The sequence below is a fragment of the Balaenoptera borealis genome, assembly GCF_965194805.1.
Source record: "Balaenoptera borealis genome assembly, chromosome: 1".
NCBI lineage: Eukaryota > Metazoa > Chordata > Mammalia > Artiodactyla > Balaenopteridae > Balaenoptera > Balaenoptera borealis.
In genome coordinates, this window is record NC_138860.1 from 31,924,645 (window position 1) to 31,951,640 (window position 26,996).

The 26,996-nt window shown below is 36.7% G+C and overlaps 1 protein-coding gene across 1 annotated transcript in view; it reads right to left on the reverse strand.

Annotated features, from left to right (window-relative positions):
- LOC309614909 (C4b-binding protein alpha chain-like) overlaps positions 1–26,996 on the reverse strand; it is an 87,484-nt gene that overhangs the window by 46,328 nt on the left and 14,160 nt on the right. The window contains 7 exon segments of the mRNA XM_082363804.1: positions 208–340; positions 870–1,072; positions 6,364–6,564; positions 13,465–13,662; positions 14,996–15,178; positions 16,140–16,334; positions 16,506–16,591. Of these exon segments, the coding sequence (XP_082219930.1) occupies positions 208–340; positions 870–1,072; positions 6,364–6,564; positions 13,465–13,662; positions 14,996–15,178; positions 16,140–16,334; positions 16,506–16,591 (1,199 nt within the window).

Sequence of the window (26,996 nt, forward strand, 5' to 3'; positions counted from 1 at the left end):
GAAGAAGTGCATACTGCGCATGCGCGGGCCGCGCAACTCGGGATAGCCGAGGACCTACAGCGCAGCAGGTGTCTGGGAGAGGGCCGGGTCCAGGAGGGGGCTTTTGGGGGTACAAGGCATCTGCCTAATTCCAAGCGCTAACCTACACAAATGTGCATATTCTCCCTAAACACAGGGCTGGAAGAATTGGCGGGTGGGCCAGGGTACCCTCCAACAAAAGACATCTGGTCTTCAGAGACAGTTTATACAACTCTAGGGCCATTTCCACATTCTGCGGGCTTGGGAGACACTGCCTGAGGTGTCTGCCCGTGGGCGCTTGCTCACAGACCTCAGGAACCTCCTAAAAGTGATTTAAAGGAAAGAGGAGGCAGGGTTTGGGGGGGAGGATTTAAGAGGCATTACTGGCAAATGTGAGATTGACCAGTGGATGGATGGATGAACAGGATATCAGGAGAGATTGCTTCCTAGCAAATGTGAACATTCAGGCCAAGCCCAGATCTGTTCTGAGCAGCAACCAAGCAGAGCTGAAGCAGAAAAGATGCAGAGCTGTAAAGGAGACCCAGAGCACCCCTGCAAGGACAACTGAGGAATAATTCTAATGATCAACCAGAAATGGAGCAAACAGCATTTATTACATAAAATGTAGAGCTAGGGGTCAGGATATCTGGGACTATGGGACCCCCCCAAATCTAGTGGTCTTGGCTCCAGCCACAGAGCAGGAAAACTTGCCTCTCGCAGCTCACCACAGTGCTTCAAGGTGGAAAGTGATAATTTTGGTAAGTTACTTTTACATCCTGACAAAATTCAGATCTCACCTTTGCTGGCTTGATGGTGTTTTGGGGGAGGCACCACTTTTAAGGTTTGAAAGCAGAGGGACATACATTCGTGCAATTTACCCAGTGACAAGTGGGCACCGTTGGGTGCCAGGTTGTGTTCTCTGAGCAAGTGATATCTTGGGGACCAAACAAACTAAACCCAGAGTCACACTGGACTGTGACATTCTCAGATGCAACATACTTCTCCTTATCCACGGACAGCGTTCCATTTTCTATCTCTGGTTTCAGACACATAGCTGTAATGGAAAGATATTTTTGAGCATACTGTGTTTCTCAGTAAAAGACAACATAACAGCATTGAACAATGCAAATGATGAGAAATTCTGTTCATAAGTTATACTCAGGTCTTGCAAGTTGTTCTATATTATCTTTCATTTTCATAATACAATAGTATTATAATAGTAATAATGCAAATTACAGTAGCAATAATTAACATTTATTGAGCAAGTGCTTTTGTCAGTCATGTGCTAAATCCTTTACATGCCTTATCTCATTTAATCCTCACTACAACTCTGTGAATTACATACTACAGAGAAACTGGAAAAGTTAATAATTTCCTCAGTGTCACATAGCTTTTAGGTAGCAGGAACTTTGCTCTTAATTGCTACACGCCACAGCCTTGATCTGCATATGGTCTTAGGTATGTACTTTTCATTGTTCTTGCCTCATAATCTGCCTGGGTTAAATGAAATTGTTAGCAAAATGATGAAAATACCATGTACATTGAAGGCAAGCCCATTCTTGACTGATCTTGTTGCTACAACAGGTTGACCAACCAGGAGCACCATCATGTCATTGAAAATGGAAATGGAAGGGTCACGGGAAAATGGTAGCTTTTATGAAGATTTCTAACACTTCGTGATTTGGGAATTAACACATGAGATTCCTCTTTCTTGAATAGTTAGAAATAACTCATGAGATTGTCATGAAAACTTTACTAGAGCCACAAAGATATTCTCAGGTAAAAGACATTGTCTCTAGATACACTGGAAAGATACCTAAGAACAAGGTAGTAGTAGGTGCCTCTGGAAAAGGGATGAGCTGTGCCTTTTTTTTTTTTTTTTTTAACATCTTTATTGGAGTATAATTGCTTTACAATGGTGTGTTAGTTTCTGCTATATAACAAAGTGAATCAGCCATACATATACACACATCCCCATATCTCCTCTCTCTTGCGTCTCCCTGAGCTGTGCTTTTGAAGGACAGCTTTTGAAGGTGTGAGAAGTCAAGTTCATTGTCAATGATTTTTTTAAGTTTACCATGTGTGACTTAACTATTCAAACTAACTAAATAAAAGACAAAACTTATGTGGTACCTTTGATCAACAGGAAACATTGCTCTCACTATTTTCTAATTCTATCTTCTTAGCAGTGGGCTGTGGGTGGATCTAGAGGAACCAACTCCTCTTTCACTTCCTTGACATTGAAAAGGTAACTAGCATAAAGACTTGCAGAAGATTTTAGCCTCTCCAATCAGAACATATCCTTCATGACATGCATATGTAGCTTCAGGGTAAGAAGGTATTAAAATATCTTCCTTGTTCTGGTGAGGAATGTTGATAATGGGGAAGACTGTGCATGTGTAGAGGCAGGGGGAATATAGGAAATCTCTGAGAGGGGATCTCTGTATCTTCTTCTCAGTTTTGTTGTAAACCTAAAACTGCTCTAAAACAATAAAGGGTTTTTTAAAAATTACATGTTACAAAACAAAAAACAAAAAACCTAAATGGAATGCTTAATCTTGCAACAGAGCAAGAGCATTAGTGGAACAAAATGAAAATTTTGAGTAAGGACTGTAGTATTATATCAATGTTAATTTCCTTATTTTTATCATCTTATTGTGGTTATGTTAGATGTTAATATTAGGGGAATCTGAATGAAGAGCATATGGAAATACTCTGAGCTGGTTTTGCAAGTTTTTGTAAGTCTGAAATTATTTCAAAATGAAAAAAATGGTGAAATGATAAAAGATGTGGGAGATCAGTAAGCATTGTACAACTCACTGAAATTGTCTTGAAAAATAGAACTTAAAGCGGGTTTTGAAGGATGGATGAGAATTTAAGGGACAGAGAGAAGATTTAATTGGATGTAAGATGAAAACTTGTAAAGCAATGCAAAAACTTTGACTTTTAAGTCTAATAAAAAAAAAAAAAAAAATATATATATATATATATATATATATATATATATATATATATATATATATATATATATAATATCTTCCTTGTAGTGTCCATGGGCAATTCTGGGAGATGAACTGCAAACTTGGCTGGTGAGAGAGAGGGAAGAGTGTGAGCTCATAGCTTCAGATTAACAGGACTCTCCCAAATCCGGGTGATTTGAAGGAGATTCCAGTCTTCCCATTCTCATCCTTTTCCCATAGGATAACTTGCCACAACTCAAACATTTCTACTGCTTTCAGGCTGAGAAGCTGGAAGAAAACTTGTGTGAATAAAAGCAACTTGGGCTGAGAGAATTCTCCCACTTTATTATAGGACTTCTTTTTTTTTTTTTAGGGCATTGCTAAAATGTTTCCCTGCTTGGAGATATAATAGGAGTTTTGGCATGAAAGCATAAATTATTCACAATGAGCCATGTTAAACTAGAATTATTCTCAGTAGACATCAGGCTGAATAAAGAAAATATTCAACTGTGAAAAATTATAAAGACTCTGAATGAATGCAGGATTTCCAAATAATCCCTAACTTTCTCACAACTACAATACCACCATAAGAATGTAATTACTGTATTTTACAACTTAAACAGTGACTTAACTGTTGAAACAAGGAACATGAAATGTTGGGGTAAGAACACTGGAAGGGAACTGTCTCCAGTTTCACAATTTTGTATGAAAAATTGCAATAAATTTAGAGGCCTGGACATGTCAGAGGAAGGCCTATGTTGAAGGATAATTTCTTCCTAAGGTTAAAACTAAGTGAAAGGGATTTTGGAATGCTATATTTTCTAAAAATAAAATAACTAGCATATGTAACAACCCATAGACATCTGGAAAAAACCTCTATTGGCCTTTCTCATAGGTCCTTCAAAGTCATCTATCACTATTCTATTTAATCAAACTAGTCAACTCATCTTTACCCAAACCTGCCATATGCATTTCCACTTCTATATATTTCCTCCTGGGATCCTTTCTTATTAGAATGTTCTTACCTTCTCTATTCATTATCTGAAGTCTCACTTTATCTGCAAGCCTTCTTTGACTACTCCAATAAACAATGACTGTTCTTTCATTTTATAGCACTTATTAGCAATAGATGACTTGGAATTATTTATTATTTTCATCATAATGCTATGCTAAGCATTACCAGCATGATCTCATTTAATCCTCATAACAACTCCAGAGGTAAGTATTATCATCATCCCCATTTTGTGGATAATGGAACAGAGGTTGAAAGGGGTTAAGTAACTAATAAGGACCTACTGTATAGTACAGGGAACTCTACTCAATAGTCTGTAATGGCCTATATGGGAAAAGAATCTAAAAAAGAGTGGATATATGTATATGTATAACTGATTCACTTTGCTGTACATCTGATACTAACACAACATTGTAAATCAATTATACTCCAAAAAAATTAAAAAAAGAAAAAAAAAGAAAGGGGTTAAGTACCTTTCACCGGGTAACACAGCTATTAAGTGTCAAGGACCGGATTAGATACAGACCTGTCCCCAACCAAAGTCCTCAAGCTCTCTAAAACTGCATTTTATGTTCTGTAGCTGTTGTTTAACAGTTCCATACACTAATACATTCTTTTCTGTCTACTTTGATGTTGAAGATCATGTATTGTAACATTTTATGTCCCTAGCAACCAGTTTCTTGTTCTGAACATTGATGGTGAGGGTAACATTTTCACCTTTATATTAAGTCTAGAGTTCACATACAGTCTTTTGTCAACTTCATTTCAAATACTCCATTAGAAATAAATTTTGATTTAATTTTTATTAATAAAATAAATGCATGGGGGCTTCCCTGGTGGTGCAGTGGTTAAGAATCCGCCTGCCAATGCAGGGGACACGGATTCAAGCCCTCGTCCGGGAAGATCCCACATGCCGCGGAACAACTAAGCCCGTGCGCCACAACTACTGAGCCTGTGCTCTCAGGTGCAGTAGTTGCGCAGTAGTTGCTCTCTCAGGCGCAGTAGTTGCACAGTAGTTGCTCTCTCAGGTGGTAGCAAAGGAAAATGATTTATATCAACTACAGCCTCAAGATCAGAGGTAACATTCTACTAACCCTCCCTTAGAGTAATTTTTAAGAGACTGCAGCCAGCCATTACTTTAGAATCAGTGATAGAGCACAAGTAAAAGGGGCATAAACAGATCAGAGTGGTGTAAAGGGTATACTGTAGCAAATGCTTTTGTACTCATGTCATATCCCGTTGGTCCACCTCTGATTACAGTCTCAGCTGGAGTACATAGTTTACACAAGCTCACATTTATACTGATGGTGTTCTACAGAAAGCATTCACAGTGAATCTCTCAGTTTTTCTGCCTTGGGCCTTCTCTGAAGTTGAAGAAGCACAGTTGGAATTGAGGGGGCAGTTACTGCCCTCAGGGCAACCCTAAACTGATGGGGGACAGAAAGCAGTGGACAAACATCCCAGTCTCCCATCCTTCAGACAGACAATTTTGAAAGGCATTCCTTACACTTAGTGGTCTCAAAGAATTGAGCACCTGCTGTTTACAATACTCACCTTTTGTCTTTTTCCCTGTCTCAATCTCATCCTTCACTCCTACTCCCTAGGATCCTACTTCCTACTTTTGGATCCTATAGCATCCAAAATAAACCACTGGCACCCTAGTCATTTTCTCAAGCTTTGCTTTCAGAGTAACCCAAACTAAGATACCCAATAATCTCTATCTTGTTGATGTGAAGAATCTTTCATAATGAAGATATCTCCATAATGATGACATTTCTAGTGTCTTAACCTAATTAGAAACAGATCTTTATAGCCCTAGGTACTCATTTCTTCTCCCTTCTGGTATTTAAACAAAGAGATGAATTAGCAAGACTGAGTTAGAGCAAGAAAAGTCACTAGGCTCCAAAGGCTCCCCTTTCTAACAAAGTCACATCCTCAACCTGGGAGCTTCCATTGTTACATAAGTTTATAAATGCTTCTTGCCCCCTTGACTTATAAATACAGAGGTTTGTAAGGTGGTGTCTCTCTTTACTGGAACATAGACCATAGTGCTTACAGACTATATATGCAGGAAAAATGAGAAAATGAGACTTTGAAGGAGATTTTATCAAAGCTACTATTTTCTCTTACAAGAAAATTTTCTTATAAGACTTTCTGTTTGTTTATGTTTTTCAACTGATAAACCTTGTTCTGTAGCTGCCTTGCATGGTGCTAGTGGTACATATAATATCTGTGACCACCTTTGCACAATATTTCTGGAAAAAACAACCCCAGAGTCACCTGGTTTTAAGCAGTTTGATCATTTGTGGAACGAAATGGGACCATCTGAGGAATCTGTAGAATAAGTATGAAAAGTTCTTTCAATATTCTTACCTTGCTTACATGCTGGCATTTCAGGCTTCCACGTGCCATCTGCTTGGCATGAACTCATTCCGTCAGGAGAAACAGGGTAATAGCCTTCATCACATGTATATGAAACATTGTGTCCATAGGCATACTCACACCTATCAGGAAAATCTGTCCTTTCACTTGTGATTCTCTTAGTCTCCAGCTCTGGTGTTGGGCAGCATACCCCTGATAGATAAAAAGTGATGCTCATGTTTAATGACATCATCAAGGAGACATGCAAAGCTGTCTCAGGAACTGATAGAATTGACAAGAAATCAGTATAGAAATGGATATAGATTTGAACAACACCATTGACAAATTGGATGTAATTTTTATATGTAGAATATCGCACCCCAAAATTGCAAAATGCACAACTTTTCAAGTACATACTAAACATTTGTAAAAAATAACTATATGCTTTGCAATGAAGCAAGTCTCAACAAATTTCAAGGATTGAAGTCATATAGAGTACTATTTTGAAAAATTTGACATTATCTACTAATTATGGACATATTTATATTTATGTCATGGCAATTTCAGTCTTGGATGTTTATCCAGCACACATCTGTTACATGCGTACCCAAAGACACATACAAGAATGTTAAAAGCAGCATTATTCTTAATAACTCTAAACTGGAAACAATCCAAAAGCCCATCAAGAAGAGAATGAATAACTAAATTATATATATTTTACAAGGGAGTACTAAACAGGCATAAAAATAAACATACCACAACCTCAATCCATAATATGGATGAATCTCGCAAATGTCGATCAAAAGAAGCAAAATACAAAACACCAAATCATTATGTTTATATAAAGTCCTAAAATAGATGTTATAAGTCAGAAAAGCATTTACCTGTTATAAGACAGGAAAGTGTGGTTGGTGACTGGTTAGAGCAACGGGGATATCTCTCACAGTGGTTACATGGGTGTGTTTACTGTGCACTCTTGTGTTTGTTAGTCTTCAACAAAAATGTTGTAATACTTAGGTGCTAAAGGAAGTCTGTATAAAATGTTAATTTCCAACATGTTTTTCATGAATAACAATAAATAAATTCTTAATTTATCTTTTTGTGATCGTCCTTGGGGTTACGTCATTCAGAATGATTGGAGCTGCCTATTAACGAATACCTCTTGGCAAAGCTTTATTGACTCATATATACCTCTCCCTCTCTATTCTCAAGGATGAAGAAATAAATATTTTCAGAGTTTTATATCAACTTTAGAGGTAATACACAGGATGAAACTTAGTTATTGATTAAGGTCAGGATTTTTTTTTTTTTCTTTTGATGCAAAATTGAAGAGAAAGAACTATTGGGTTGGCCAAAGAGTTCATTCAGTTTTTTCCATAAGATGGCTCTAGTAGTGCTTAGTTGCCTTTAACTTCATTCGAAACAATTTTGTTAGATTGTATTGTGACAGCTATCATATCAGCGTTCATTTAAAAAAAGAAACTTATCAAAATTGGTGAATTTTTGTGTAATATTGAAGATGGAAGGAAAAAAAGCAACACTTTCGGCATATTATGCTTTATTATTTCAAGAAAGGTAAAAACGCAACAGAAATGCAAAAAAAAGAGATTTGTGCAGTGTATGGAGAAAGTGCTGTGACTGATCAAATGTGTCAAAAGTGGTGTGTGAAGTTTCATGCTGGAGATTTCTCTCTGGATGATGTTCCATGGTCGGGTAAACCAGTTGAAGTTGATAGTGATCAAATCAAGACATTAATTGAGAACAATCAATGTTATACCGTGTGGGAGATAGCTGACATACTCAAAGTATTCAAATCCAGCGTTGAAAATCATTTGCACCAGCTTGGTTATGTTCATTGCTTTGATGTTTGGGTTCCACATAAATCAAGTGAAAAAAACCTTCTTGACTGTATTTCTGCATGCGATTCTCTACTTAAACGTAATGAAAAAGTTCCATTTTTAAAACAAATTGTGACAGGTGATGAAAAGTGAATACTGTACAATAATGTGGAATGGAAGAGATCGTGGGGCAAGTGAAATGAACCACCACCAACCACACCAAAGGCCGGTCTTCATCCAAAGAAGGTGATGTTGTGTATATGGTGGGATTGGAAGGGAGTCCTCTATTATGAACTCATTCTGGAAAACCAAACAATTAATTCTAACCAGTACTGCTCCCAATTAGACCAACTGAAAGCAGCACTCAACAAAAAGCATCCAGAATTGGTCAAAAGAAAACGTAAAATCTTCCATCAGGATAATGCAAGACTGCATGTTTGTTTGATGACCAAGCAAAAACTGTTACAGCTTGGCTGGGAAGTTTTGATTCATCTGCCATATTCACCAGACATTGCACATTTAGATTTACATTTATTTTGGTCTTTACAAAATTCTCTTAATGGAAAAAATTTCAATTCCCTGGAAGACTGCAAAAGGCACCTGGAACAGTCCTTTGCTCAAAAAAATAAAAAGTTTGGGGAAGATGGAATTATGAAGTTCCCTGAAAAATGGCAGAAGGTAGTGGAACAAAACAGTAAATACGTTGTTCAATAAAGTTCTTGGGGCTTCCCTGGTGGCGCAGTGGTTGAGAATCTGCCTACCAATGCAGGGAACACGGGTTTGAGCCCTGGTCTGGGAGGATCCCACATGCCACGGAGCAACTGGGCCCGTGAGCCACAATTACTGAGCCTGCGCGTCTGGAGCCTGTGCTCCGCAACAAGAGAGGCCGTGATGGTGAGAGGCCCGCGCACCGCGATGAAGAGTGGCCCCCCGCTTGCCACAACTAGGGAAGGCCCTCGCACAGAAATGAAGACCCAACACAGCCAAAAATAAATTAATTAATTAATTAATTAAAAAAAAAAAAGAGAAGCCCCGAAGACTTTAAAAAATAAATAAATAAATAAAGTTCTTGGTGAAAATGAAAAATGTGTCTTTTATTTAAAAGCTAAAGGAACTTTTTGGCCAACCCAATACTTTAGAACCTTTATTTCGACGTCTGCTTCTGATCAAGATGGAGTAACAGGGATAGGATTCACTCTCAGCCTGAAACAATTTAAAAAGGACAAAGGGGGAAAGGACAAAATAAATGAAATAATGCTTTTTGACATTAAGTATCAAGCAATACAGACAGTGATCCCTAATAGTGAGGAAGCAAATGAGAAAAGCTCTTTGATAGTCACAGTATGGAGAGTTTTCAGCCTTCAGCACAGAGAGGGGAGAACCAAGGCAGAGCCTTCTTGCTCTCCCTGAACGTTGTTAAGGAGTTAAAGAAACAGAGATGGGAGTCCAGAGAGGCCAAAGAGGTCAGTGTTCACAGGCAGAGTGATGAAGAGGAAATGGCTGATCAGAGATACAGCATTGCTGATCTTCAGAGGATCCCCTTTAAGTGTTCAGCTGCATGTAAGTTTCAGCTGCATGTAAGGAAATAACCAATAAAGAACCCAAAAGGGCAGAGAGAACAATATCTAGAGCTCACACAGGCCTGAATATAGTTCATCTTCCCATCAGATAGACTGGAAAGCCTCATATTTCACGGGGTATTGATAGAATAATCAGAAGAATATTGTCTTAATGGGGGGCTTCTCTGATCCCTCCAGACAAAGCCAAAAAGCAAGCCTCAAAATAATCGGTTTCCAAGTAATTTAACTGCATCCCAGAGCAAAACTCAAGGAGATTTTTAACAAACACTAAAATATCCAGCACCAAAAGATCAAATTCAAAATGTCTGGCATCCAACTATAAAACTACTACATATACAAACAGGCAAGGAAAATATAACACATAATGAAGAGAAAATTCAATCAATAGAAACAAACCCTAAAATGACACAGGTCATTAGAAATAAAAACTCGAAGTTGAGCTGTCTCATGTACAGATAAGTATTTGAAATTAAAAAATTCAGTCAGATTTATATTAGATTAGACACTCTAAAAGAAAATATTAAGAAACTTGAACACATAGTAATTATCAAAAATGAAATATCAAGAGATAGAAAGACTGGGAAAAAATGATGCAGAGCTACAATGAATTGTGAAACAACTTCAGGTGGTTTCATACATGTGTAAGCAGAACCCCTGAAAGAGAGAAGGGAATGGAGGTGAAAAAATATTTGAGTAAATAATGGTCATAATTTTATCAAATTTGATGAAAATCATAAATCCACAGATTAAAGAAACTCAGCAAACCCCAATCACACAAAACAAAAAGAAAACTGGATGAAGGTACAACATATCATAATCAAATTTCTTAAAACCAGTGATAAAGAGAAAAATTTTTAAATCTTTCTAAGGAAAAAAGACACCCTAAATACAGAGGAACAAAAAGCAAGACTGACAACAGACATCTTGAGACAAATATTATATGATTTCACTTACATGTGGAATATAAAAAACAAACAAAATAAATAAATGAACAAAACAAACCAAACAAAAGCAAACATGTAGATGCAGAGAACAGAGTAGTGGTTACCATAGGAGAAGAGGTGGGGGGAGGGCAAGATGGATAAAGGGGTCAACTGTATGATGATGGATGGAAACTAAATTTTTGGTGGTGAGCATGCTGTAGTGTATACAGAAGTAGAAATATAATATTGCACACATGAAACATATAATGCTATAAACCAGTGATACTTCAACAAATTTTTTTTAAAGAAGACATTAGAAGCAACATTTTTAAAACAGTGAAAGAAAAAACTATCAATCTAGAATTCTCTGTTGAGAAAAAATATCTTTCAAACACAAAGGCAAAATAAAACTTTTTCAAACATATAAAGCTAAAAGAATTCATCACCAGCATATCTAAACTATAGGAAATGTTGGTGGAAGTAATTCAAGCAAAAGGAAGATGATGCCAGATGGAAAGCTGTATCTACACAAAGGAGTAAAGAGCACCAGAAATGGTAAATACGTGAGTAAGTAAAAAGTTTTTCCCTTGACATGTCCTTAAGTGGGGAAATAGCTGAACAACTGTGGGACATTTATACCATGGACTACTATTCAGCAATAAAAAGGAATAAATTATTGATGTACGTAACCGTATCTATCAATTTGAAAATAATCGTGCTGAGTGAAAGATGCCAGACAAAAAAAGCACATACTGTATTATTTCACTTGTATAAAATTCTAGAAAAAGCGAACCAATCTATAAAAGCAGAGCAGTGATTTTCTGGAGACAATGAAGGAAGAAGGACAGGGAAGGGCTTGAGGAAGAAATTACAAAGAAGCATGAGAAAACTTTCAGACAGATTGATATATTCATTATCTTGATTGTACTGATAATTTTGAAAGGGTGCACATACATCAAATTGATAGAATTACTCTACATATGTACATTTTATTGCATGTCAATAAATAAAACTCAAAAAAGTGGTAAAAAATACTTAATTTGAAATGTTTTAAAAAGCTGACATAAGGGAAATGTAAATAAATATATATATTTATTTTATTTTATTTTAGTTGAAGTATAGTTGACTTACAATATCGTGTTAGTTTCAGATGTACAGCACCGTGATTCAGTTACACACACACACACACACACACACACACACGCATATGTACGTATACATATATATATCAAATAAATATATTTTTTAAAGCTGTAGAAATTTTCTCTCAGATAACACTTTTTAATACTAGATTTATTTTTAAATAACTTAGAATAAAATACTCTAGCTCCCTAATTGCAAATATAGTTAGCACTACCTCTGTATCTGTCAAAGTTAATTAATTTATGAAAATAAGCCTTAAATTGTCATAGTAATACCTGGCATTTATATTAGGTGTATAACTTACAAATAACTTTTATATACCTCATTATTAATTATATTTATTTTATGTTAATTATAATATATAAATACATATTAATTTACCAATATATGGATATAGCACATTTGTGATAACTTGGATAAACTTCTTCTCATTTTCTGATTTATAGATGGTAAAAAGGTTTTTTTTAAACATAACAATCAGTGAAGCTTTAAACCTAATTTAGAAAACAAGTAGATTTTTAAGCATCTGTGGGCATCCATTTATATATAAGAAACTGATATATTAAATATCTGGGGGTTTTTTTTCTATTCATTAGGGTAGATTCCTCCAAAGGATGCTATTTATTCTCCCTCCTATTTTTCTTTAAGTATGCTTTTAATTTTGTCCTTTTATTAATAAAATGTTCCCTATTATTTCCCAATAGAATCACAATCATATTGTGAATATGATTCTTTGCGATTACATCTAGTTAATTCCTGATTTTGAATATTGATCTCTCAATAGGTTGACCTAAACCACCACTGCTCATTATCTGTCTTTTACATATATATTAAAATCTAAGTGTATGGAGTAACAATCCCTATAGTCTAGGCCTACATGATGTCACTTATAAAAGACAGAATTCTAGTAGTCTGAATGAAGAGTCCTTGTCCTCGTTTCCTGACATTCCTACCTAAGACTAGAACACCATCCACCAATCCCTCACCTCCTCACTCACTTTTCCCAAAGGAGAAGGAGGAGGAGGAAGAGATGAGGGGGTTTCATCTGGTGAAGAAGCCTCTACATTTCTGGTCAAGTCTTTCTTCCTTCCTATGGCAGGACTGGCCTCCTGAGAATGTGTTCTCTAGACCAGATAAGGAGGCCCAGCTCTTTCTAATCTCAGTAGAGTCTCAATAACTATAAGACACCTGATCCTGTTAGTGTCTGGCTCACAGACTTTCCCTCAACCAGGCAACCCAAAATCTCAAATGGCGAAGCAAGGACCATCAAGGCAATCTGATTTGGACCATAATTCAGTAGTCTTCTCTACTCCAGTTTTACCAGTTATAAAGCTGATCCATTATTTTCAAGTTTGATACCCAAGTTGGTTTTTCATTTGATACTGAACTCGAAGGGGCAGAGTAGGATGGGCATGATTTTTCAGCCCTCTCAATCTTCAGGATGACCTTTAAGATAGCTTCTCTACTAATTTGCAAAGATTCCAGTAAATTAACTCTAAAAGTATTTCAAAGCGAACATTTTGAGAAATCAATTATAATCAATAAGGTACAGAATCTTAGGCCATGTTCAACACTTTCAATGGAAAAGAAGATACACACACACGTGTACACAAAACAAAGTTCACTTACGTTCACACCCTTCAGATGGTGTCCACGTGAAATTTTCCTGACAAGTCACAGTCAGAGGCTCATCTGGAATAGGTCTATAGCCATGCTTGCATTGATATTTCAACACAGTCCCAACTGCAAATACTTCTTGGTTACTTAGCTCATAGCCTCTTCTATTCCAGACAGCATGGGGGATGTCTGGTAACCCAATACAACTATCTGATCATGAAAAAAGCACAAAGATGAAAAGAAAGCTGTTTCGGGGATTGGCAGATTGACCTATTGAGCCTGTCACCAAAAAAAAAGAAAGAAAGAAAGAAAAAAGTATAGAACACATTAATTGAGGAAACAACCAGACAGCAAAGGCAAATGGGAATTCCAGGAACAGACTTGGCAGCACCAACCTCTGGTAGACTATTGCCAAGCACTGAATGCACATGGCGATTGAGAGGCTGCTCTTGAGGGACACACTATGGTGCAGAAAGGCACAATATCTAAGTTATTGTGCCAATCTACAGGGGTTTAGTTCTCCTTCCATGTCAGTGCATTTCAGCAGGGGAAGCATTAGAGGATCTCTGAGAATAAGCAGCAAAAATTTGCTGCTAGATAAACCAAACGTTCCACTGTCTCCTTGCTTAATGGGGAATTACAATAGAAGGCCTTCCCCCAGACACTATGACACTGTCACCAGGAACTTCATGATTTGGCCTTAAATCTTACCCTGTGTAACTTTTGGATCTTGCTTTTTTTTCTACTCAATATGATGCCAAAGGTACATATGGATTGAAGAGGGGATACATGTCTGTCAAGTTGCATATTTATCAAATTTTGTCATACATATTTAAAATGTCACCTAATTTCTGTGATGGCAGAAGGAATGAATAAGCCACAATGTAGCAGTAGCTTCCATCCCCAACTAACTATGTGAACTTGTGCTTAATCACTCTCAGTTTTCTCATCATTAAAATGGGATTAAAAAAAAAAAGTAACTACCTCTTAGGATCATGTAAATACGAAATGAATTAATTGATGTTATGCACTTAGAACAGTTCTTGATACATAAAAAGTGCTTAATAAGTGTTAGCAATAAGTATCATTAATATTATGACTGATCCGTATGCATTTACAACTTCAGGGTCTCAAGGTCAACACTAGCCCATAGAGCATCTCTGTGCAAATTTTAAAAAGGAGACCTCTTGAAGGAATTTTACTTCCATGTTTCAAAAACTTCTCAGGATATGTTTATTTTTTGGATGAGACACTTTACTCTTGTCTACTGCAAAATTTTTGTAAGGAATAAATAAATCTGCAATATCTATGATGTCACTGGTGTCAAAACTCTATGATATATGTATATGAAATCCTCAAATAACACTAAGAGATTACTAGCAAAAAAAACCTTCCTTCTGACATGAGAGAACTAGAGAAAAGTACTAATTTACTTTAAAATGATTATTGGGATTTAAGTGGGCTTGTGCCTGTGAGCATGCTACACCCATACTCCTGGATAACTTTAGATGCCAAATATGGAAGTCTGTTGATCCACACTCACTGAGTTCACAAATGGGAGGAGAAGGATGCCACTTGTTATTAGCTTCACAACGGATTAAATGACTGCCTTTGAGGACATAACCTTTCTTGCAGCTAAACACAAGAAAGTTTTTGTAGTTATAGGTGGGTCCAAATCCAGAGACAATGATTCCATTTGGAACTTGTGGTCGATGACAGACAACATCTAAAGAAGCATAAAAAGGACATCTGAGTTATAAAAGAGAAATGGCAATAAGCATGTGACTGCTATTGTTGATATAGTTCACAGGGAGACCTGATACAAGTACATATCAAGTAGATACAAAGAAAATATTTTAAAGCCTTACGTATATCCTTTCAGTTCCTTGGAACCTTAGCAAAATGAGGTTTCATCATGTTAGTCGATGTGAATAAAGTCCTACAACTTTCTCATCAAAAACAACAACAACAAATTTATAATTATAGATTGGTGGTTGCCAGAGGTGGGAATGGGGAGTGAGCAAAATGAGTGAAGGGAGTCAAAAGGTACAAAATTCCAGTTCTAAATAAGTCATGGGATGTAATGTACAGCCTCGTGACTATAGTTAATAACACTGTAATATATATCTGAGGGTTGACATTATTAGTGTGGTGTCCACCCATATTTCTAGTTGTTCCAGGAGAAACAGAAGACTATATTTCCTATTTCCTTTACACTAGGCAGAAACAAGGGACTAGTCTGGCCAAAAGATTTTAATGAAAAGTGAGATACATCACTTGAAGTCAAAGAATTTATGAGCCAAGGATTGTCTCCTTGTTCACGTCCCCTGCTGAACTGATTGTGAAAGTTTTGTGAGGGAGTTGTCAGAAGATACAAACAATCTGGATTACCATATAAATGACAGCCTCCTAGAGGGTTTCCCAAGCTAGCAGGGCACTAAAAAGGAGTCAAAAAAACAAACAAAAGAATAACAAAAACAAACTAACAAAAACAAACAAAAACCAAACCTTTTACTGTTAAAAAGCCTCGGGATTTTGGTGTTGATTATTATTGCAGAATAGCCTATGCTATCCTGACTAATAATAGTATATGTTTAGTTGAACAAATGAATGAGTTCATCATTGCCTTGATTAGTTTGTCTTTGAATCATTCCATTTCCCTTAATACAGTCATCATTGTGACTTACTTTTACAAGTAGGAGGGCTTGGATTCCAGACACCTATTGTTTTATTTTCCACTGTGCAAGAAATGGAGGCTTTGCCTAACATTGAGAAGCCAGGGTCACAGCTGTAAGTGACAGAAGAGCCATATGTGTAGAGGTCTTCATCTCCACCGTTGTGCTTCCCATTGCTGATGGCTGGAGGAGGCTCACACTTGGCAACTGAGATGAAGATATGAAGAGGAAGAAATAATCAGGGATAGCATCCTTACAAATCTAACATTCATGATGCAAATTCTAATGGAGGGTACAATAAGCAACAAAGAGGCACAGAAGTTTTATTACCTAACATGGTTTAGGTTTATAGTCAAGGCAAAAACAGTCTTTACTTACTTATACATTGTGGGAGAGGATCACTCCAGTCAACTCCTCTACCTTGGATCTCACAATGACTAGTGGTTGAGCCAACTAAGATATACCTGAATAATATAGGTCAGAGATTTTAGTGAAATCTGTCTTACTCTAAATGTTAATTGCCAATTAATAAGGTTTGGATGAAAGGAAATTTTATTCAACCTTTAAAAATGAAAAAAACAGTGGTCTCTCAATTACTAATTATCATTTGGGTCAACTTGGAATTAAATTTCATCATATCAGGAGAAAGGATGATTTTTCTATTTTTTCTTTTATTCACGCATTTCTTTAAACCACATTATTAAGCTTTTTCTACACAGCATACATTCATAGCCAATAAAAAGAGTAAATGACAATTTTGCATCCAAAATCTTAGGATTTCACTTAGACTTTCCTTCTCTAAGAAGCTACAAATCAAGCAGTACAAAACAGAGTAAAAGTATACTTGAGTTTGCTATATAGCAGCAGTCCCCAACATTTTTGGCACCAGGGACCAGTTTCATTGCAGACAATTTTTCCACAGATGGGGGTGGGGAGGGTGTTGGGTCAGGTGGTAATGTGAGCGATGGGGAGCGGCAGTTGAAGCTTTGCTCGCTCGCCCGCCACTCACCTCCTGCTGTGCAGCCCGGTTCCTAAAAGGCCACAGACCACTACCGGTTGCCAGCCCGGGGGTTGGGGACCCCTGCTACATAGTTTCCTTTGAATAGAAGATCCAGATAAATTACTGATTAAAAAAAACAAACTACTTTGATCTCTAATTTGACTCATTCTCTGGTACTAAAATTTGGCTTACTCTCATAAACCACTAACTTCCTGATTATCATCTCGTTATTCTTGCTCTTGAAACAAGTCCCAGTCATTCTTCCAGGACTTGTTGCTTTAAAAATATCAATTTACCCTGAATATCAATGAAAAGTTCCTGAATAAAATAAACAAAATTCAAAAACACTTTAAAAGAAAAATATGTCACAACTAAATAGGTTTATACGAAAAATTAAAGGAAACTTCAAAATTAGGAAATATATCAATATATAATAGATTGCTATGAACTGAATATATGTGTCCTCCAAAAACTCATATATTGAAGGCTTAACCCCAGTATGGCTATATCTGGAATAAGGAAGTAATTAAGATTAAGTGAAGTGATAAATGTGAGGCCCTGATTCACTAGGATTAGGGTCCTTATAAGAAGAGATACCACAGAGCTCTCTCTCAACCTCTCTCTCTCTCCATGTGTATGCACAGAGGAAAGGCCATGTGACTGAATCCTGCCAGACCTAGATCTGGGACTTCCAGTCTTCAGAACTGTAAAAATAAATTTCTGTTGTTACGGCAGTCTGAGCAGATTAATATATACATGATATAATAAATCTAAGGAGAAAAACATCCTGTCATCTTGATAGATAGTAAAATGACATTTAAAAAAAATCAGCAAGTATTCTTAGCAAAAATGTCCAATATAATGGGAATCAGTGGAGATAGAGCCCTACCAAACTTAAGGGGAAAATACTAGAGTCCTTTCTGCTAAAGTTGAGAACAAGAAAGCAAGGGCCAGTATCAGTTTTTTATTTGAGATAAAATTGCTAGCATAATTATAAAAGAAAAAGAAATTCAAAATATGAAAAATAGAAAGGAAAAAGTAATAGTATCATTATTTTCAGATGACATAACTGCATGCCAGGAAATTCCAAGAGAATCCAATTGAAATGCTATTATAAGTAATGTAAGAATTCAGTATATTAGCTGAGATATGAAATTGATGTATAGAAATCCATAGTTTCCATATATAGAGGTAAAAGCTGTTTGAAGGTATAATGGAATAAAACAAACCATTTGAAATATCAAAAATAAAATAAGATACCAAAGAATAATCATAATAAAAATTGGAAAATCTAAATGGGGAAAACTTTAAAATAATCTTGAAACACATACACACACACACACATGCGCACACAAGACTAGGACAAATGGAAAGGCATAACAAATTCTGGGCTAGGAAGACTCAACATCATACAATGTCTACGTTCCTAAAATTAGTTTAAAAAAATCAATGTAATTTATTAAAAATTAAAAATCAACTAATTTTGAAGTTCATATAGAAATATAAATAAGTAAATATAGTCAGGAAAACCCTGGAAAAGCAGGGAGAAAAGAAAGGGGGATACTTCAAAGCAATGGTTCACAATATGAAAACTCAGTAATTAAAACACAGAGGAACTGGTTGTGTGAATATATAGACAAACTAAAAGCATGGATATAAAGTCCAAAATTAGACTCATGTTCATATGGGAATGAAATATAATTTTTAAAAATGTTCTTTCAAATTAATGGATTAACCATGGAGTTTAATAAATGATGGCAACATGAAATCCATCTAGGGAAAGACAACATCGGTTAATGCATCTGAGCTCTCTGTGTTAGATAACATTAAACCATAAAAGTAGTTGAATCATTGTAGGTAATTATGTTATAATCTTCAAGCAAGGAAGGTCTTTTGACTATAACTCAAATCCAAAAGCCCTTTTTAAAAAAAATTGATAAATTTAACCATATATAGTACATAGTTTTTGTCTGGCAAGAAAAAATACTATAGGCCAAGTCAAAGGAAAGATGACACAGTGAGAAAAGAAATTGTAATTCATGTTAGACATTAAAAAAAAAACAAAGGATTTGACGTCAGTTTACACATAAATAAATATAAATATCTTTTAAATACATGAAATATGCTCAATGTCACTCATAAATAGAAAAATGCACATTAAAAATAGAGGGAAGCCATTCAACAATAGCAAAATACACCTTTTTTCCCAAGCACCCATGAGAAATTCACCAGGATAAATTATATCCTGGGCCATAAGATAAACATCAACAAACATATAAAAATTGAAATCATGGAGTGTGTATGTTCTGACTGTAATGGAATTAAACTAGAAACCAGTAACAGAAAGACAAGAGAAAAATCTCCAAACAATTGAAAATTAAACAACACACTTCTAAACACGGTCAAAGGGAAGTCTCAAAGGAAATTAAAAATACACAGAATAAAAATGAAACTATAACATAACAGAACGTGTGGTACACAGCTAAAGCACTGCTGAAATGGAAATTTATAGCAATAAATGCTTACATGCTTACATAGGAAAATAGAAAAGTTCTCAAATCAGGAATCCAAATTTCTACTTCAAAAAACTTGAAAAAGAAGAAGAAATAAACCCAAAGCAAGGAGAATAAAGGAAATAAAAATAAAAGCAGAAATCCGTAAGTTTAAAACAAGAAACAATAAGAAAATAATAAAAGTTGATTCTTAAAAAAATCAATAAAATTGATAAATCTCTTGTAAGACTGATAAAGATAAAAGACAGAAGTCACCAATATCATGAATGAAACGGGGAATTTCACTACAAATCCTGCAGCCAATGAAAGGAGAATAAGGGAATAAACAATTTTATGTTCATAAATTCAACAACTTAAAAGAAAAAGAATAATCCTTTGAAAAGCACAAAATTCAACAAAGACAAAATAAACAATCTGAGTAATCCCAGAACTATTAAAGATATTGACTTTATAATTAGAAGACTACAGAAAAAGAAATGTCTAGGCCCAAATGGTTTTATTGGAGAATTCTATGAAACATTTAAAGAAATTAATTTTCCACAATCTCTTCCAAAAACTGAAGAGGAGGGAAGACTTCTCAACTTATTCTATAAGACTGTCATTACCCTTATATCAAATTCAGAAAAACACAGTACTAAAAAAGAAAACTATTGACGAATATCTCTCGTAATATTATCTACAAAAATCCTCAAGTAAATATTAGAAATCAAGCTAACAATATGAAAAAACAATGATGCATCATGTCCCATGTCCAAGTGAAACTTATTTGAGGTAAACTTGCTTAATATTTGAAAACTAATCAATGTGGTCCATTATACCAAGAGGTTAAAAAAGGAAAATTATGTCATCATATGCACGGTGATGAACAAAAAGCATTTTAAAAACTCCAGGCAGAGACCTTCAAGATGGAGGAGGAGTAAGAAGTGGAGATCACCTTCCTCCCCAGAAATACATCAGAAATACGTCTACATGTGGAACAACTCCTACAGAACACATACTGAATGCTGGTAGAAGACCGCAGATTTCCCAAAAGGCAAGAAACTCCCCATGTACTTGGGTAAGGCAAAAGAAAAAAGAAAAAACAGAGACAAAAGAATAGGGAAAGGACCTGCACCTCTGGGAGGGAGCTGTGAAGGAGGAAAAGTTTCCACACACTGGGAAGCCCCTTCACTGGTGGAGACAAGGGGTGGGGGGGGGAGCTTCGAAGCCATGAAGGAGAGCACAGCAACGGGATGCAGAGGGCAAAGTGGAGAGATTCCTGCATGGAGGATCTTTCCCGACCAGCACTCACCAGCCTGAGAGGCTTGTCTGCTCACCCACTGAGACGGGTGGGGGCTGGGAGCTGAGGCTCTGGCTTCAGAGGTCAGATCCCAGGGAGAGGACTGGGGTTGGCTGCGTGAACACAGCCTGAAGGGGGCTAGCGCGCCACAGCTAGCCAGTGGGGGAGTCCGGGAAAAAGTCTGGAACTGCCTAAGAGGCAAGAGAACATTGTTTCTGGGTGTGCAAGGAGAGGGTATGCAGAGCACCGCCTAAACGAGCTCCAGCGATGGGCAAGAGCCGCGGCTATCAGTGAGTACCCCAGGGGTGGGCATGACATGCTAAGGCTGCTGCTGCAGCCACCAAGAAGCCTGTGTGCAAGCACAGGGCACTATCCACACCTCCCCTTCCAGGAGCTTGTGCAGCCTGCCACTGCCAGGGTCCCATGATCCAGAGACAACTTCCCTGGGAGAAAACACGGTGCACCTCAGGCTGTTGCAATGTCACACCAGTTTCTGCTGCCACAGGCTCGCCCCGCATTCTATACCCCATCCTCCCCACGGCCTGAGTGAGTCAGAACCCCCGAATCAGCTGCCACTTTAACCCCATCCTGTCTGAGCAAAGAACAGATGCCCTCGGGTGACCTACATGCAGAGGCGGGGCCAAATCCAAAGATGAACCCCAGGAGCTGTGCAAAAAAAGAAGAGAAAGGGAAATTTCTCCCAGCAGCCTCAGGAGCAACGGATTAAATCTCCACAATCAACTTGATGTACCCTGCACTTCTGGAATACCTGAATAGACAACGAATCATCCCAAAATTGAGGCGGTGGACTTTGGAAGCAACTGTAGACTTGGGGTTTGCTTTCTGCATCTAATTTGGTTTTGGTTTTATGTTTATCTTAGTTTAGTATTTAGAGTTTATTATCATTGGTAGATTTGTTTATTGATTTGGTTGCTCCCTTCCTTTTTTTAAAATATATAGATACAATTTTTTTTCCTTTTTCTTTTTGTGAGTGTGCATGTGTATACTTCTTTGTATGATTTTGTCTGATTTACCATTTGTCCTAGGGTTCTGTCTGTCCTTTTTTTTTTTTTTTTTTTTTACAGTTTTTAGTGCATGTTATCATTGATGGATTTGTTTTTTGGTTTGGTTGCTCTCTTCTTTCTTTTTCTTTCTTTTTACTTTTTACTTTTTTTATTTTTAATAATTATTTTTTATTTTAATAACTTTATTTTCTTTTTCTTTCTTTTTTCTCCCTTTTCTTCTCAGCCGTGTGAATGACAGGGTCTTGGTGCTCTGGCCAGGTGTCCGGCCTGTGCCTCTGAGGTGGGAGAGCCGAGTTCAGGACATTGGTCCACCAGAGACCTCCTGGCCCCAGGTAATATCAAACAGCAAAAGCTCTCCCAGAGATCTCCATCTCAAAGCTAAGACGCAGCTCCATTCAATGACCAGCAAGCTACAGTACTAGACACCCTCTGCCAAACAACTAGCAAGACAGGAACACAACCCCACCCATTAGCACAGAGGCTGCCTAAAATCATAATAAGGTCACAGACACCCCAAATCACACCAAGGGACGTGGTCCTGCACACCAGAAAGACAATATCCAGCCTCATCGACCAGAACACAGGCACCAGTCCCCTCCACCAGGAAGCCTACACAACCCACTGAACCAACCTTACCAATGGGAGCAGACACCAAAAACAACAGGAATTACGAACCTGCAGCCTGCGAAAAGGAGACCCCAAACACAGTAAGGTAAGCAAAATGAGAAGACAGAGAAACACACAACACATGAAGGAGCAAGGTAAAAACCCACCAGACCAATAAAGGAAGAGGAAATAGGCAGTCTACCTGAAAAAGAATTCAGAGTAATGATAGTAAAGATGATCCAAAATCTTGGAAACACAATGGAGAAAGTACAAGAAACGTTTAACAAAGACGTAGAAGAACTAAAAAGCAAACAAACAATGATGAACAACACAATAAATGAAATTTAAAATTCTCTAGAAGGAATCAATAGCAGAATAACTGAGACAGAAGAACGGATAAGTGACCTGGAAGGTAAAAGAGTGGAAATAACTACCACAGAGCAGAATAAAGAAAAAAGAATTGAAAGAATTGAGAACAGCCTCAGAGACCTCTGGGACAACATTAAACACACCAACATTCGAATTATAGGGGATCCAGAAGAAGAAGAGGAAAATAAGGAGACTGAGAAAATATTTGAAGAGATTATAGTTGAAAATTTCCCTAATATGGGAAAGGAAATAGTCAATCAAGTCCAGGAAGTGCAGAGTCCCATACAGGATAAATCGAAGGAGAAACATGCCAAGACACAGATTAATCAAACTATAAAAAAATTAAATACAAAGAAAAAATATTAAAAGCAGCAAGAGAAAAACAACAAATGACATGGAAGGGAATCCCCATAAGGTTAACAACTGATCTTTCATCAGAAACTCTGCAAGCCAGAAGGGAGTGGCAGGACATATTTAAAGTGATGAAAGGGAAAACCTACAACCAGGATTACTCTACCCAGCAAGGATCTCATTCAGATTTGACAGAAAAATTAAAACCTTTACAAACAAGCAAAAGCTAAGAGAATCCAGTACCATCAAACCAGCTTTACAACAAATGCTAAAGGAACTTCTCTAGGCAGGAAACACAAGAGAAGGGAAAGACCTACGATAACAAGCCCAAAATAATTAAGAAAATGGTAATGGGAACATACATATCGATTATCACCTTAAATGTAAGTGGATTAAATGCTCCAACCAAAAGATGAAGGAACAAGATAAAACCCCAGAAAAATAACTAAATGAAATGGAGATAGGCAATCTTCCAGAAAAAGAATTCAGAATAATGATAGTGAAGATGATCCAGGACCTCAGAAAAAGAATGGAGGCAAGGCAAAGATCGAGAAGATGTAAGAAATGTTTAACAAAGATCTAGAAGAATTAATGAACAAACAAACAGAGATGACCAATACAATAACTGAAATGAAAAATACACTAGAAAGAATCAATAGCAGAATAACTGAGGCAGAAGAACAGATAAGTGACCTGGAAGACAGAATGGTGGAATTCACTGCTGTGGAACAGAATAAAGAAGAAAGAATGAAAAGAAATGAAGACAGCCTAAGCGACCTCTGGGACAACATTAAACACAACAACATTTGCATTATAGGGGGCCCAGAAGGAGAAGAGAGAGAGAAAGGACCTGAGAAAATATTTGAAAAGATTAGAGTCGAAAACTTCCCTAACATGGGAAAGGAAATAGCCAACCAAGTCAAGGAAGCGCAGAGAGTCCCATACAGGATAAACCCAAGGAGAAACATGCTGAGACACATAGTAATCAAATTGGCAAAAATTAAAGACAAAGAAAAATTATTGAAAGCAGCAAGGGAAAAACGACAAGTAACAGACAAGGGAACTCCCATAAGGTTAACAGCTGATCTCTCAGCAGAAACTCTACAAGCCAGAAGGGAGTGGCACAATATATTTAACGTGATGAAAGGGAAGAACCTACAACCAAGATTACTCTACACAGCAAGGATCTCATTCAGATTCGACAGAGAAATCAAAAGCTTTACAGACAAGCAAAAGCTAAGAGAATTCAGCACCACCAAACCACCTCTACAACAAATGCTAAAGGAACTTCTCTAAGTGGGAAACACAAGAGAAGAAAAGAACCTACAAAAACAAACCCAAAACAATTAAGAAAATGGTAATAGGAACATACATATCAACAATTACCTTAAACGTGAATGGATTAACCTGTGGTAACCTGTCCAACCAAAACACAGCTTTGCTGAATGGATACAACAGCAAGACCCATATATATGCTGTCTACAAGAGACCCACTTCAGACCTAGGGACACATACAGACTGAAAGTGAGGTGATGGAAAAACATAATCCATGCAAATGGAAATCAAAGAAAGTTGGAGTAGCAATACTCATATCAGATAAAATAGACTTTAAAATAAAGAATGTTAAAAGCGACAAGGAAGGACACTAAGTAATGATCAAGGGATAAATCCAAGAAGAAGATATAACAATTATAAATATATATGCACTCAACATAGGAGCACCTCAATACATAAGGCAACTGCTAACAGCGATAAAAGAGAAAATCGACAGTGACACAATACTAGTGGGGGAGGTTAAAACCTCACTTACACCAATGGAAATATCATCCAAACAGAAAATTAATAAGGACACACAAGCTTTATCTGACACAAAATATAAGATAGACTTAATCGATATTTATGGGACATTCCATCCCAAAATAGCAGATTACACTTTCTTCTCAAGGGGTCAGGAAACATTCTCCAGGATAGATCACATGTTGCATCACAAATCAAGCCTCAGTAATTTTAACATAACGGAAATCATATCAAGCATCTTTTCTGACCACAAGGCTATGAGAATAGAAATCAATTACAGGGAAAAAAATGTAAAAAACACAAACATATGGAGACTTAACAATACGTTACTAAATAACCAAGAGATCATTGAAGAACTCAAAGAGGAAATCAAAAAACACCTAGAGACAAATGACAATGAACCACGATGACCCAAAACTTATGGGATGCAGCAAAAGCAGTTCTAAGAGGGAAGCTTATAACTATACAAGCCTACCACAAGAAACAAGAAAAATCTCAAATAAACAATCTAACGTTACACCTAAAGGAACTAGAGAAAAAAGAACAAACAAAACCCAAAGTTAGCAGAAGTAAAGAAATTATCAAGATCAGAGCAGAAACAAATGAAATAGAAAGAAAGAAAACAATAGCAAAGATCAATAAAATTAAAAGCTGGTTCTTTGAGAAGATAAACAAAATTTATAAACCATTAGTCAGACTTATCAAAAAAAAGAGGGAGAGGACTCAAATCAGTAAAATTAGAAATGAAAAAGGAGAAGTTACAACAGACACCACAGAAATACGAAGCATGCTAAGAGACTACTACAAGCAAATCTATGCCAGTAAAATGGACAACCTGGAAGAAATGGACAAAATCTTAGAAAGTTATAACCTTCCAAGACTGACCAGGAAGAAACAGAAAATATGAACAGACCAATCACAAGCACTGAAATTGAAACTGTGATTAAAAATTTTCCAACAAACAAAAGTCCAGGACCAGATGGCATCACAGGTGAATTCTATCTAACATTTAGAGAAGGGCTAACACCCATCCTTCTCAAATTCTTCCAAAAAATTGCAGAGGAAGGAACACTCCCAAACTCATTCTATGAGGCCACCATCAGCTTGATACCAAAACCAGACAAAGATACTACAAAAAAGAAAATTACAGACCAATATCACTGATGAATATAGATGCAAAAATCCTCAACAAAATACTAGCAAACAGAATCCAACAACACATTAAAAGGATCATACACCACGATCAAGTGGAATTTATCCCAGAGATGCAAGGATTCTTCAATATATGCAAATCAATCAATGTGATACCTCATGTTAACAAACTGATAAAGAAAAACCACATGATCATCGCAATAGATGCAGAAAAAGCTTTTGACAAAATTCAACAACGATTTATGATAAAAACTCTCCAGAAAGTGGGCATAGAGGGAACCTACTTCAACATAATAAAGGCCATATATGACAAACCCACAGAAAACATCATTCTCAATGGTGAAAAACTGAAAGCATTTCCTCTAAGATCAGGAACAAGACAAGGATGTCCACTCTCACCACTATTATTCAACATAGTTTTGGAAGTCCTAGCCATGGCAATCAGAGAAGAAAAAGAAATAAAAGGAATACAAATTGGAAAAGAAGTAGAACGGTCACTGTTTGCAGATGACATGATACTATACATAGAGAATCCTAAAGATGCCACCAGAAAACTACTAGAGCTAATCGATGAGTGTGGTAAAGTTGCAGGATACAAAATTAATGCGCAGAAATCTCTTGCATTCCTCTACACTAATGATGAAAAATCTGAAAGAGAACTTAGGGAAACTCTCCCATTTACCATTGCAACAAAAAGAATAAAATACCTAGGAATAAAACTACCTAGAGAGACAAAAGACCTGTATGCAGAAAACTATAAGACACTGATGAAAGATA